This window comes from Sipha flava, unplaced genomic scaffold (genome assembly GCF_003268045.1).
Source record: "Sipha flava isolate LNK unplaced genomic scaffold, YSA_version1 294_pilon_pilon, whole genome shotgun sequence".
Taxonomy (NCBI): domain Eukaryota; kingdom Metazoa; phylum Arthropoda; class Insecta; order Hemiptera; family Aphididae; genus Sipha; species Sipha flava.
The window spans coordinates 111904-128293 of NW_020272965.1; the positions used below are offsets into that span (position 1 = coordinate 111904).

The 16390-nt window shown below is 30.5% G+C and overlaps 1 protein-coding gene across 2 annotated transcripts in view; it reads right to left on the reverse strand.

Moving 5' to 3' along the window:
* The window catches only part of LOC112685858 (protein Skeletor, isoforms B/C-like), a 115064-nt gene that overhangs the window by 91455 nt on the left and 7219 nt on the right, over nt 1–16390 (reverse strand). For both annotated transcript variants that reach the window (XM_025557885.1, XM_025557883.1), the window contains exon 2: nt 11393–11578. In XM_025557885.1, coding sequence (XP_025413670.1) covers nt 11393–11495 — 103 coding nt within the window. In that variant the 5' untranslated portion in view covers nt 11496–11578. The remainder of the gene's footprint in view (nt 1–11392; nt 11579–16390) is intronic.

The window sequence follows — 16390 nt, forward strand, 5'->3', positions numbered from 1 at the left end:
TTTACACGGTTTTAAAATCCGATGGTAATAAATCGTTGCACTTAAAAAACGAATCCAACCGTCGGCAAGTGTTTAACATAAACTATCATCCATAACATTAATATAATATTAATTAGCCTTTTCAGACCTCGATTACGTTCGAGCAGAAAATAAAACGGTTTTGTTTTTCTTCCGTATAGCAATTTGTGAGGTTAAACTAAGATATTTTCATACGACCATTTTAATAATTTCATCTTAAATAGAATTACTACATCCTGAGGCACCATTTCAGTTTTTTTGAAGGGCGTGCAAACAATTTAAGAGGACAATTTTTTCCCACCACCAAGTCGATCGTTAAAAAAATATTTTTTTTCTATTTTCACTACAGAATTTTTTATCTAAAACATACTTACTGTATGTTATAACCTTATAATATCTATTGTCTACCGCAAAAAAACTTAATCGTGAAAAGAACCATTTACCATCAAGCAATAATATTATTTATTTTATTATTTTTAATTTTATTATTTCATTATAGATGAAGAAAAATTGCATATAAAGATGGTTCATTGATTCACAAATCAAATATTTAAAACTAAAGGTCAAAGACATACTATCAATTAACTATAAATGCATGGACCAATTGTAGAGAAAAAGTTGGCAGGTTATGCAGACTTTGACACTTCTGTTGAACCAACTTTCCAACATTTTTAACATTTAACAAAATTACTTATACATTACATTTCAAGTCACGCACAAACATAAGTACAGTTTATAAATAAATAATGCAACTATACAAATTAATACAACCTTATTAGACAACATTTAACGTTGTTTTCATATATTTTTCCAGTTTATTATAATAAATGGAAATAAAAAATTATTTGGCTAAAATACCGTTTATTTATCATTAAATATCTAATGTTTGATTACAATAATAAGAAGAGAAAAATTAAAAATAAAATCCACGCATTAGAATATAATTATTTTTATTTATTCGCTTCCACAAAAGCAATTAAAAACAAATTATATTAGATAATCAACGATACTCTTCTTTTACCAGGGTAAAAAATCTCAATCTTGTAAGTACATTTGTTATTACTAAAAAATCTTAAAACCTAAACTATCTTTTCACTTAAATAGTATTGATATCACACCACGATTTACTTACACAACTGATTTTCTATTTTCTATTTTATCCGAATCTATGGAAATGGTTTCATTTATACTTTTTAAACTACATAATACAACAGTAAAGTAATTTCTATCCATAAATATAATTTAGTTATATTATAGAAAATAAGGCAGAAACCGATATAATTGAAACTCAAATCGAAGCATCCCAAAATAATCCAACAAATTAATTTAAAAAGTAAAATTTATTACAAATAAGCTGCTTGTCAAGTTTTCATATTATTGCAATGGTGAGAATAGTAATTTATTTTCAGAATGGCAATTTATACTTGCCGGATATAGATTCTTTTTCTCTCACTCTTTCTCTCTCTTTTTGCTCTGCAAGCTTTTATTTATCTTATCATTCATTGATTTTATTCTTACTAGTGGAAAATTCGTATTATATTTTATCATGACTAAACCACTAGCCACCCATGCAATCTTCTTCAATGTCTTATTAAAGTGTGTATAGTTATAAATAAAAAAATAAAAAAATATTTAAAATACATTTTGTTTTAAATTACAACTTAAATATAAATTTACATATAACAATGTATTATGTCAAACATTAAGCGTTTATGTATGATATATTTTATTAAATATATAATTTTAAAGCTTGATATTTATCTAGATTCCAAACAACGTTTATTAGAGGTAGTTAATGATAATAAACGTCTAATGACTAACACAACAATATTTACCAAGTGTAAGCTCTCGGTGAAAAATTAATTACTGACTATATTTCATACAAAACGATAACCAATTATTATTATTTGATTTTGTTGCATTAATAATATTGTAATACTAAGATATAACAAAATATTAGTTAAATTTAAAATTACTAAAAAAATCTGTATAATTTTAGTTATATTTTATCAAAGGTTTACGGAGCACAAAATATTTATTGACTTATTTATTTATTAAATAACCCATGATGAATAATGAGACAAAGAAATAGTTATAAATAGAACACTAAAGATTACAGCGAGCATTCAATTTAATATAACAATATTTAAGAATAGGTATAAGAAGATGTTCATACAATATGAAAAAATATAGATAATTATTTTTAGTAATAGATTTAAGGAGGAAAAATAAGAGAAAGAAACCTAAATAAATTAAGTATTATTTAATGAAAATATTTGTAGTTAATACGTATAAATCTTTGATTTTTTTATATTGTCATAGAAAGAATTAACGTTAAAGATTTTATTACAAGAAATGAGTATACGGTTAAGAGGACTGAAAATAATGAAATAATTCTCGCCTAAACCAGTAAAAAACTATGGAGAATATGAACTCAAATATAAACTTATACATATGTCGCAAAAATGTTATACGATACAACTAACTAATGCATTGTAATATAATCTTAATATTAGGATGTACAGTTTCGTGTACCACGATTATAGTTATTTGTCATTAAATTGTACAACACTAGGTTACATTTTAGTATAAATTGTGCTGTACGCGCGTGGTTATTTTTTCATTCACTGATTCTGTCTTGTACGAACCGTGTTCCGAACGAGAAAAGGAATAACGTTAAGACTAGCAGATGGGCAGCGGAATGGCAAACCAAATATGTACCCAATGTGTCCCGAATACTTGCCGTGTGCCCACAATCGAGTCGAAATGATCGCACATACGCAAGACATGTCGCGTTGATTTTGATGCACCGAACGTCGGACCAACCGCCGATTTCTTTTCGCCCCCTGTCGGAGTGCTGTGAAGGTACGCAGCATCGCGGGTACGACAAATATTCACACGTTCTATAGAACAACAGGATCGATCCTGCGACTACATACTCTTACACACGGTCAGGGCCGTCCCAAGGTTTTTCGGGGCTAGGAGCAAATTAATTTGGGGGCCCTTCGACCATAACAATAAGATATGATGATAAACAAAATACTCACTGAGAATAACAAAATTCTTACAAACGTATTTTTCCAAACCTTAACCAATCAATTTCATTTAAATTCATGTACTACATTACATACATACATAATAGAATTTAATATTATTCATGTCATTTATAATTCAATCGCTCAATGCAATCGGACAAGTTGCTACAAGCTCATACGTGCGCAACTTTTATCACCGACACGCAGCGCGTAAAATTGCTCAGCATAATCGAGGCTTTATTATTAATTATTAAACATCAAAACTTTATGCCCCCCCCCCTATAAAACATTCCAACAATGGGGCCCGGGGCAAAATGATCCCGTTGTCCGTCCCCCTCGGAAGGGCCCTGCACACGGTCGTTGCACGGGATGTAGTGCTGTTAAAGCAATCGACTTACGTCTGACGGCCGCCGTGACAAACCTACGCACGCAGAACACTGCGCTGTATTTCTGTTCACGGATTCACCCAAATCCACCCCATCCGCACGCGACATGGGCGCTTATCGTACGATGTTGCACCGCGCGGTCCGTGTGTGGGCGCACGCGTTTTATTAGGCCGCGATTGATGCGAATTCGAGACGACACTGTGACGTACGCGTTCAACGCGAACGTGGCGAAATAGAGTATTATTATCACCGCAATATGATGTTTTTAAATTAGCGGTTTTCAAACTGTGGTACGCGAAAGACTACATGGTGGCGTACGCGGAAGGCCGCATGGCGGCAGAACGGAAATTCAAAGTTTGATATTTAATTCATGTGTTAGTTCAAAAAACACTAGTATTGATAAATAAATTATAATTTTACAGTAGTATTTTACCGCCTTTTTATTTAAAATAAATGTATTTAACTGTGTAAGGTCTGTATGGTTCTATTTCTAATCATTAGTGAGAACCACTGGTTTAAACTACACTATTATGTATCGACATATCATTGCAGGGCCGATGCGGAACTCACCATATATAAAGGAATAAATTCAATGAAAAGTATTAGGGACAGAGATCGGTGGCCGAGAAAAAACTTTGCACTATCAAAACTGCACATCAAAAAAAAATAAATATATACATATATACGGATAAACTCGCGTTCGCCATGGTTAATGATCGTCAATGCAAATAGTGGCGCGCGTCGTCATCGCGGGACTGTCGGCTGTGGTAAACGTTCAAACGGACGGACGCGGACATGCGCGAGAACATTTTGCCGCCGACAAACGAGAGACGACCGAGCCGACAAGAGTCGTTCGAGCTCGGCGAGACCGCGGCCGGCGGAGAAACAGAACAATACACAACGGGTGAATACGACGGGATCGCGCCGGCTTTTGTTAAGTGGATAAGTCACTTTCAGAATATGATTGCGTCGAGAGCATGATGGGGCAAGTGTGTACAAGGAGAAATGCGATTTGTTTAAAACTCGAATACTTCGGTGTGGATTTGTTTTGTGCGCATTGTTTATCCAAAAAGATAAAAAAATACTACACACATATTTAACGATACGAACTCCGTTTCGATGATAATGCACACATCACGACCAGGGCCGTATTTAAGATTTCTCCGCCCAGGGGCAACAACATTTTACCGTCTCTCTTCCCCGAAATGTAAAACCGAAAACAAGTGCTTCCAGCTATTTAACAAAAATCCGCTCTCAATCCTCATTTCAGCACGCTATAACACAATAGTTGTAAATAATATCAAATCCAAAATAATAACCGAATTATAATTACATAACTAAAGTTATAGAAAATTGTCATTTATTAGACTGATGTTGGTACCCTTAAGTAACTTAGTACCTTTCGTTCTAAATGACCGGTGATACCCGATTGAGCACGGTAAAAAAAAAATATTATGCACAACGTTGTCAGATTGAAAACTATTAGGCTGGCACACACTAGCGTTATTTTACGGCGCCGTAATTTTATTGCGCGTTTTGTTAAAGTACATTAAAATGAATAGAGCACAATACACGAAAAAAAAAATGTAATTATAACATGTAATTAAAATCCAATAAAATATTTATAATTATAAATAATTATATTCAAATGTATTTTATTTTGTAATAATAATATGGACGCACCGAGCTCTATACACCAACAATATAAAATATGCGAAAAAAAAAGGTGTCTTGTCGTTTTTCTATTGGAGAGTTATTTCTTTTAGGAAACCTGAGCCGTAAAAATATTAAATTATGAAATAATCGTTACAAATCTAAAATTGAATTACAAAATAATTATAAAAAAATCTTGCATGCACAGTAATACGGTGTACCGAATAATATTCTACGGTACAAAGCGGCAACGTCGTACCCATTTTCGTGCTCAATCGTGTGGTTTTTGGGTTCTTTTTTGGTTCCTATTGTTTGATTGCAACCGTGCTCAATCGGGTTACGAAAAAGGTTAATCATGCTCAATCGGGTTCCAGCCTAAATGACCCATTCCCATATTAATCAAGATTAAACCAATACCTTTATCTCAATAAAATACTCATTAATAGATATACATTTTGTAAACTACTAAATAATATAAATTATTTTACTGTACAACATTTATTTTTATATAATTTTATTTATTCATAAATAATTTCATTTGATAATTTTCCATCAAAAAATCGGTTTTATTTAGAATCACCGTAAAAATATTACCGCCCCTTAAATATTCCAGAGGGGCTATTGCCTCCTCGAGCCACCCCTTAAATACGGTCCTGATCACAACACATGTTCAAACGAGATGGTGGCCTTAAAAACCTAATCTCAATAAAAGAAAATAATTGTGATGACTATTTTTATATTGTTCACATTTAGTAAAATAAGTATAAATAAGTAGGTATAAGTTCATGGACATATTCATGTAGCTTGGTATTATCTGTGGGGGCTATATTATACGACTAGAAAAATGTATTCTAAAAACTTCTTATCGTTAGCGAAAGAAAACATTTCCTAGAAAAAACAATTTATAGGTGTATCATTATTTACATGACATTTTATTTTACAATACATAAAAAAAACAATTTATTTTGAGTTATTAAATTAAACTTATTTTTTTTTTAAATAATTAATAAATATCTTACCTTCTTTCAACAATTAATTTTGTTTTGCCCAATTTTTTCGAAACACTATCAACTAAGCGACAAAACATTGTCACTGGCCGACATTTGTATCGCCTAGTTAACAGGTTTAAAAAATACACTGAATAAAAATACAAACATTTGTAACAACAGACAACTTTTAGTGCGAGGCAAAATTGTAATACAAATAATTTTAAGGAAAAACTAATATAAAAAATTTCAAAACATCGATGTTTTCTTCGATGTCTCAAAGACTAAACATCGATGGTGAAACATCGATGTATCGAACATAAACCTCGATGTTATAAAAACATCTATGTTTTTTGCCCACCTCTAGTACTTACGTTTAGTGTAATTTGAGTTGGTCCTGTTTCCAAGTTCCCTAAGTCTAGCAGAAATAAGGGCAATTTCAGAATTCTCGGGTTGAATATTGTTAAAATCATCAGGTAATGGCGAATTATTAATTTTAATTTTACTATTTATTGGATTTGGATCATCCACTGCAAAGTTTTCGTTGTCCCTAGTTGGTGGTAATGTTTTCTTGTCAGGTTTTTTTTATATATATTAATATATTAAATATACTGAACATTTTTTTTTTTAAAAATAAGAAAAACAAGAAAAAAATAAACAAAGATATCAAAATTAATTAAAAATATATGAAATAATATGCTTTATAATAAAATATAAGACAGATGGGTGTGTGATTAGCAGTACACGAATAAACAACAAAGACAGATCAATCATCAATTTCGAGAAAATATCGATGGATAAATAATTACTATGTGGTGTTTCATACAAATTATTATTCGTTATCGTTATAATATTATCATCGGACGACGCGACAATGGATGATCGCACAGGGTAAATCCAAAAAATTAATACGACGTTGATCTATAAATAAACATGTTTGTGATAAAAATAAGTAGTCTTATGCATGTTAGTGCAATAATTGTCAATACACAAGAGACTGCTAATATTTAAAGCTTGATGAATTTTAGGAAAAATTATAAAAACATTTAAAACTAAAATTCATTAATTTTAGATAAAATGAGGGGGCTATAGAAATGTCTATGTGGGGTACAGCCCCCACAGCACCATGCATACTACGCTGATGTTTAAGTTTTATATATTTCATATATATTAATATTTTTATAATTATTACTTAAAAAAGAATGTTGAACTTATCAAGCGTATCATAATGTCAATAGTTTGAAATCAATATTAGTAGATTTTGACAGCAAGTAAATTCGTATGTTTAATTAAAAAATTGTGTACAAAAATATAATTTATTAAACTCATTAATTGTATAACATAATATATTTTATATTTTACATAAATTGAATACTATCAGATATCTTAAAATCGTTTTAAAAATATTTTTTGATATTCGGCTACTGAAGAAAAACAATTTATATTTAAGACTTGGGTGACAATTATATAATAAAAAAATATTGAACTGCAACAATCTATGTATTAAGCTATGTATTTACACAGACCTATTCACTTAAAATCGTAAAACGTAAAACCATATATACGATTCACCTCTCGAAGCCAGTATTTTAGCGGATTTTTATAATAAAAAATAATAGCACATTGCCCCGTGTGCTCAGATTTTCGGTTTGTAAATAAATATAAAGTTCTTAGCAACAGCACTTGTATGACGGCAGATGGGTAACAGGCGAAGAACGATCATCTGCGCACGTTGTTATGCACGATGCAAGTATTGAAATAAACGTCGATTGCGCGAAGGATTTTAGCCAATATATTATAAAAATCCGTAAAATGTACACTGTGTTCTGTGTTTAGTGACCGCGTGGACCTTATACGGCTTACCCGAAGAACGTGGAAAAAGGCGCGATCGCGAGTTGTTCATTATTATCGTCGTCTCAGCAGAGCTGTCCTATCGCGTATACTCTTTACGAGTTTAACGCGCATAGCAGTAACATTATGGCGCACGGCGCAGCTATATTAAATGCAAAACAGAAGTAAATATGATTTAACTCAGTGACGGCGCGTAGTTTTAAGTTAAATTATAAATCACTGGCCGAGTGTAATAATTTCGTTAACACCCGACACTTTGCTGGAACGACACGCTAAGAGCAGTATGACGTTATCATTTAATGCGCGCGAAAACAGTTTCAGATACCACGTAAAATATAGGGTCCTCGTGAGGGATTTAGAAACATTTTTCTCTCTCTCTCTCTCTCTTTCTCTCTCTCACACAGAGAGCTTGTACCACGTATACGAGTGCCTTGTTGTTTTTGTTTCGATTTATTATTTTTGTAGTCACCCGCTCCACGAATGCCCGAACAATTGAAACGAAGAAAATCGTCAGTGAACGAGATCGTACAAGGACTCGTCGATCCTAGTGTGGACGGTACCGATGGTTTTGTAATAATACTATAAACAATACCATTTAATAATACCAAAGTCAGTATAGTTACCAAATGCATGTATCGTCAATTTCTTGGTGGGGATGAGTAAATCACACATACCCGTTTATTTTTTAAATTGTAATTAAAAAATTTAATTAGTAGTAAGGTTATGGTGATTTACTTACGTGTGATAGAATTTTAATGTGAATTCAAAAATTTCTGAAAAATTAGAAATTTAAAAAACCAAATAACATAATTTGTATGATATTTTTTAGATTATTTAAGTGTTTTTGTTGTTGCTTATTACAATTTTAGTTTATGACTGTTTTTAAAATTATCACTGTAAAAATATTTAAAAAAAGATTTTTTTTGTGATTATTCTGAATATACTATATTATCAATACTTATGTCGTATCTAATCAACTACTTATATTTGTTTCATCGTATAATTAAATGTTTTGTGAGTAGTGCCTTCAAGCATATTCGGACAATGAATATGTATATAAAGAAATATATATTGCATTAAATATTTTTAACTCTGTACGAATTATTTAATAATTTTGATTTTTTGAAATCATATTTAAAACTTATAAAAATGGCTCGGGTAATTTTTTTCATAACATTACAAGCTCAATTTTTTACGATAAACCACCATATAAAAAAAAAAATTACTATAAAATCCAAGATAATTCCAAAAATATATATAAATCATGATTAATAGGCTATATTTTTAATAAAGAATATTAAGCAACTATTAATTAATCAATATTGTTTTCATAATTAAAACTATAAAAGAGAATCGATAATTTAATCATTTTTAAAACTGTACGAAAATAATATAACAATATATATACTAAACTCATTATACTCATAATAAAATATTCTTTGTGTTAACAGAATGAAATATATTTTGAACATTATGTAATTCTTATTATTACATTTTTTTAAAGTACGGAAAATTCGAGCAAAAAAAAAAAACAAAATGCTCCTATTAACTTTAATCGATTTATATAGGTAACATTCAAATATGCTTTCACCGATTTTATATTTTTCATTGAAAATTCTACTTTTCTACTTTAATTTATATGTAACTTTTTAATATGAGCAGTATTTTAATTAATAACTATTATTGAAAATAATAAAATAGAATATGAGTTGGTGAATTTCATAAATGTACATAAATCAATGTTAATATTTTTTTCTGTTTAACGAAAAAAAAATTACGTTTAAATAATTAACTTAGGTATATAGATCACGTTAAAACATTTTTTAAGATCTCAATAAAAAAAAAAATATTTAGTCGATAATTTAAAATTACAAATAAAAAAAATCTATACATAGTATGATTATTTCCATGGATACTCGTATCACAGAATATATTAAATTTCATATACTCCTTGCTCGTATCTATCACAATAACAAATCTTACATATTAAAAAATATTAATATTATTATTTGATTTTTCATCACATTCCTTTTGAATAACTATTAAATAAAAAGTGTTGCATGTAAGATGATAATTTTATTGAAAGTGGTTTTGAAAGTTAAAATAATATAGGTACGATCTATAATCCCGAAAAACGTCGTATACATACATGCTGTCGGTGTGTAGTGATAGCATTTTATATGTGATAGCATTTTATATCAATAATGTGTTATACATTGTATGCGTGTACCTCGACGTATATGGAAATTCTAGGACTGTAAAAATAGATGGGTGATTTTTGGGTTTTAAAAAGTATGATGCATAAAAAAACATTGGTAAAACTATAAGCTGTACTATTATATTAAAAAATAAATGTTTGAACATGAAAAATGCCATTTTTTAATTTTTTTTTCCGAAGAATTCCGCGATTGATCAATTTTCCATATTTGTTACCCCTGCAGAGTAACTGGTCGCGTAAAGCCAATAAATATTAAAATGTAATGCTAAAAATTCACGCGGCAATTATAATTTATAATTAAATTCCTGCAGCAGACATAGGACGAGTTCGGCGTGCTAATATACCTCGTTGTCTTCAAAGACAATTGTTCTGCAAAAGAGACTCGATAAAAATGCATACGTATACATCATAATATAATATGAATAATACATATACATATATTTTATAGATTAATGAGTGCAAAAGCTAACGTAATTGGGGTTCGCGTGTGCCGCCACGAGGATGACGGAGGCGAGTGCCGCTGAAAGTTGAATAACGACCTAATAATAATAATACAATACGGCCGTCCCGACAAACTTTAACACGTATCTCCTACCCTACCTTCGTCCGCCGTCGAAAACACGTGTAGGTACAAGCAAAACTTTTTACCTCGTTCGGTTGACTCTCGATCGTTGTGTAAACACCAAACTAACCTACATATTTTAATATACGGTCTCCCTCCTATATCGACGTAAAACGATTATTAACCGTACAGCGCGATGGGAACAAAAAAATAATCGCCACTGATCGTAAACGAAATCAACATATTACTATTGTAAATTCCCGAGAGCGACTGATAGAAATATTCAAAGATCATCTAAACAATTATTGTTTGTCGTTTAACCGGTGTACGGAGAAAGCGTAAATATTTAAAAAAACAAAATTAATTAATAAAACAATTTTTTTTTACGTTCTACTCTTATATGAGTATTTGTATGCTATATTTGTAACTTTTAAGAGGAGAATCAAAATATTGTATATGAGACTTATATGAGTAATAGTTATACAGTAACAATCGACATGATGACACGTATACAAAAGGTGTATGTAATTTAAACAGTAAAATAAATACATTTTTGAAAGTTGATAGAAGTCAAAATATTAAGTAATGTTTATCAGTTTATCATTTATATTTAACATTTGAACTATTTTTAATATATGAAAATGTACTAGCTTGATGACAGTAAATATTGTATTCAAACTCACCTGAATTCAAGACAAGAATGGTAAAGTACAGGACGACGACGATGATATTATTACTATTGCTGTTGGTGGTAAAATACTGTTTCGTAGCCATCCGGACTGCCATTGCAGTTCCGTCGTCGTCGACAATGGAAACGGAAGTGTTGCAACACACGCATGTAGGGAGAACTAACCGGCTCTGGAATCACACTGAAAGCAAATCAAAAAAAGTACTGGTTTAATATTTTTCACCAACCCGACCACCTCGTGTTATCAACCGGATGTCCGGTAGTTTTTGCCATACCAAGGTCACTCGTCGAGACCAATAACCGTGTTCTTATTCTAGTGACACTTATCCAAAGACCTCGATTTTGCAAGTACCTGTTTACTATTATTATTATTTCCAAAGAGTAGCATATTTTCTATCTATGGCTTACCGTGTTCATGTATCTAAATTCTATACATTTAATATGTACCTAATGGTTTTTTTTTAGTGTTAACTACAATACATTTTCAATTCTAAATGACTAATATTGTAAATAACTATTGACCTAGTCCGTTATTATTTTTAATAGTACCTAATTTTTCGAAAAATTTAAAATTCTGCCGATTTAACAAACTAACTGTAAATATATTTTATTCATAAATATTATAATTTTTTATTACAGATATAATTTGTCTAAAATTTTTTAAAATTCTTGATAAAATAAAAAAATATATTGTTCAAGTGATATGATGTGTAAATAGTTAAAAAATATAAACAATTCAGTAAGTAAGAAATTATGGGACATATATTTATATATTTTAATAGCGGACTTACTGTCATTTAATAGAGTAAGTTTTATTTTCTAAAATAGTATTTTATTAATTTTACTTTTATTCTTACATAAATTCATTATGTCGAAATTCTGTATTTAAAAATTGTCAATTCATTTGGCATTCTTCAGATAAGTAGTAACAAATATAATTAATTTACACCAGGACAGCTATTATAATTTTATTTTGGACACTAAATACGTATTTTTCCTACACTATTTAAAAAATCCATATTAAAACCTATTTTTCTTTTTCGTAAATAATCTCCCAAAGATCGAAGAAATAGCAGTGGGTTAGTTGTTGTGAACTGTAAAATGCTATTGTTATTCTTCTTTTATATTTAACAATAAAAAATGTTTATTTTTTTAATATCGTTAATGAAATCTAACAATTTAATTATATTAATCATTTCGTCACGATAAAACTTTAACTTAATAAGATGTTTGAATGGTCGTAAGAGATAATTTATGACACACTGTTGCAGCAGGTATTTGTATTTGAATACACGATTGTTTATGACTTTATGAGGTATAAATCTAATGGTCGACCATTTGGGTAAGTCAACATTTCAAGTAATCTTCCTTAATGAATACCACTATAACGTTTTATTTAGTTAATCTCATTGCAAAACTTTCACCAAAAACTTAATCAAGCTTTTTCGGTTGGCTTCGAATTATTTAAGTTTTTAGGTTAACATTTCTTCTTAAGTCGTTATTATTATTTTCAACAACAGAAATATTTTACTGTGATGTAATCACTCCACAATCCACTGTCAAAACATCTTGATCAAAGACAATTTTTAGAATAAACAGTTAGTAAAAAATAAAGTGGTATTAATAATAATACATACTACTATTTGATAATTTGATACAAGTAAAAATGTATGAGTGGGTTATCTTATATATATATATATAAAATGTCATTGATCATAGCAGTAAAGAGAAATTGTCAACTGTATAATATAACTCAATGATGAGTTATTATTTTATTAATATAAATTTTGAAAGTCCACAAACAATTTTTATTATAATGAAACAAATAATAATTATAATAATAAAATATAGTCGTATTTATTAAGACTTTAATTTCATTTGCAAGAAATATCACAAGAGTAGATTTTAGGTACCATTTACGGCTTAATCAGTTGAGATTTTTTTGTCGGAATGGATGAAGGTAGAAACGAGACCTATTGGTCTAACCTATTGGGGTGGAATAAAGTTTTAAGTACTCGGTCAAGAGCCAGGAGATCCGGAAAAAATGCAAATATCAGAGATGAGTTTCAAAAATAATATTTCAGTAACACGTTAATTATACAAATCTAAAAGAAATGCAAAATACAAACGACGCTTACGATATTTGGTTGCGACTTAAAAAGAAAAGAAAAATACATCAAATTAAAATGCGCTTTGAGTAGTTTTCACAACGTTACACGACGATAAAAATAGTACATTCATCACACACGAGAACGTTGTACAATAAAATGCTCGTACAATAGTCGCATTGTAATCGTACCTACACGAATGTTTTATAAACGGTAACCAATCTCGATATTATGCGATGCCGTATAACAATCGTCTACACTCTCACTCGTGTCACAACATAACAATAATTGCCAATACAGATTTATGGAGTGTGCTCTCTCTCGTATTATTAGCATGCGCGTACGATATTATTACGCGTCTGCGGGCAAAGGCTTATGTCTGCTGATGCTTCCTAATCCGCAGACCGTGATGTGAAAAAGATCCCTGCGTACCAAACGAAATAAAATAGAATTTCACTGGTGACGTCGATACGTAATACGTTATAAAACTCCTTTGCAAACGGTTGGTTGTGATGGACATAGGCCCGTGTTTAGGGGGGGGGGGGGGGGGGGGGGGGGTACGGGGTGGGGGGGGGGGCGGGGGGGGGGGGGGGGGGCACGGATAGTTACATGCTCGGGGCGTCGTCTCAGGGGTGGTAAAATATTTTAGCAATATTAATTTTAAAAATTATGAATCTAATGAAAAAAAAATAAAACTATAAAAAAAGAAAATATTATGTTTTATTATGTTATAATTTGTAAATTAAAAAAAAAAATTGTATTTTTATTAAATTATAATTTGCTAATTAAAAAAAGTATAAAACGATTGTCATTTATAAGTTATATTTTAATATTAAAGAATCTCGATGATGGATGAAATAATAAGTGTTATATTATTATTATTTATTTATTTTTTTGGGGGGAGGCATAAATTATATGCCCGGGGCGCCAAATTTTTAAATACGGGTCTCAGTAGACATTCGGCAGTTTTTGAACTTTTGCGACATAACCGTTTACTCGTGTGCATAATGGTCGTGGGTTTTTGTTTTTTTTTTTTTTCAACTATTATTTCTACACCGATATCTCACACATTATAAATCGTGTATAACGGTGTATTCGAACTGACGTACCATATACATAGTATACCGTATACGTGACATAAAGGTAAGTATATTATTTCGATTTATATCGAGCAAATATTTTCCTCGCAGTACCTGTATAATACATATACGTAAGCATTCGAGTAAACATTTTTAACCTAATCACACGGTGGCTGCGAAACATTTTTTTACGCTTCTCAGTACACTTCGTTCGAATCATTATTATTCTTTACGTTATGTTTAACGACTTTTAATCTTGCCCCACTATTACACGCGATTTAAATGCCCAAATAATATCTGTAACACGTCCGTCCGCGTGTAATGTGTGTACGTAACACAATCATTATTAAAATCGAAATGTTTCCCGGCGCACGCGATAATAATCTTTAATATGAGTTTTTTTTTTTTTATGTACATCTACATGCATACATTTTTGTATATGAAATACGTAAGAGTTTTGTATAACCTTAACGCGCATTCATATATTAAACGGTTCCCGTTTGTCGAAATCGTAAATAAAGTTTTAGGAAAGGCGTGTGGTGAGACGATAACATTCCTATATCTCGTCGTTTATTTCCACATCGCTTACGCATTCTTTCGCGCAATATTTACGAACAACTACTATATGACTCGTTGGAAATCGGATTGAATTTTACCAAACGGTTTACGACCATGACACTCGTGTAGATCGCGGTTTATTTCGATAAATACAAATTATGGTATATGTATTATTGTATTATAATTATTTGTGTATAAATTAAATAATCCGTTTTATGATTTTATAATCTCTTTACAATATTATGTCGTGGAATATATTAAACGAAAGACAAATTTGGAAATAATGACCGAAACGAAAACACTTTGTCCTCCCCCTACGTAACTGAAAATTGTTTGATTGTTTTTTTCACCAACCGAACAGACGGTTTAACTGTTCACGATCGAAAAATATTTTTTTTCTTCTTAGAGCTTACGCACATAACAATTATTATCAATGGCGTAAGTTCGTGCCATTGCGACGTATTAATATTGTTAAACGACGTGCTGCTCACGCGTTGTTGACGGGTAGTCTCAAACTGTAATGTTTTAAACAGATTAAGGGCCACGCGAGTAGTGAATTCTCGCCAAGTTAAGTCAGTATGCAACAGATTCATTTAGGGAAATTATTTATCATCGTCTTCGACATCACCTTACAAAACCAATTGTTGATATTCAGTCGTGAAACCTTTCTACGATAATATACTCGTATTACTATCTAACGTATTGTACTGGCAGTATTGTTAACTTCAACCGTTAGTCAAAGTATACATGTACACATATATATTCAAAGCCCGTATATACTTTATCGATTTGTAGACAGCGAAGCGAAAATAACAATATTACGGATGTCGTTTTCGAGTAAAATGTTCTATTGTGTCACAAAAACGCGTGTTCAGCGTCATTCTCGACTCTCAGCAGTAGATCAAAGAATGTATTTATTTTTTTTTTTTTTCATTTTCGCGCAAAATATTAACGATTGTAATATTATCATTTATTACTTTTGCCGTTTGATTAAGCTGAGAGTGAACGAAGTGTTTATACATAGAAACGGTATACGTACAATTATTATTAGTGTATACGAGTGCTACGTAATTTTTACCCATTAGGTACGAGAACTCGCAGCGTAATAGGTAACAAATTGTATTACTACGATGACGAGAATGTTTAATATATCGATTATTATTATAATATTATACGATATCAAATTGTGTATGAATAATTATTATTATTATTATTATTATTATTATTATTATTATTATTATTATTATT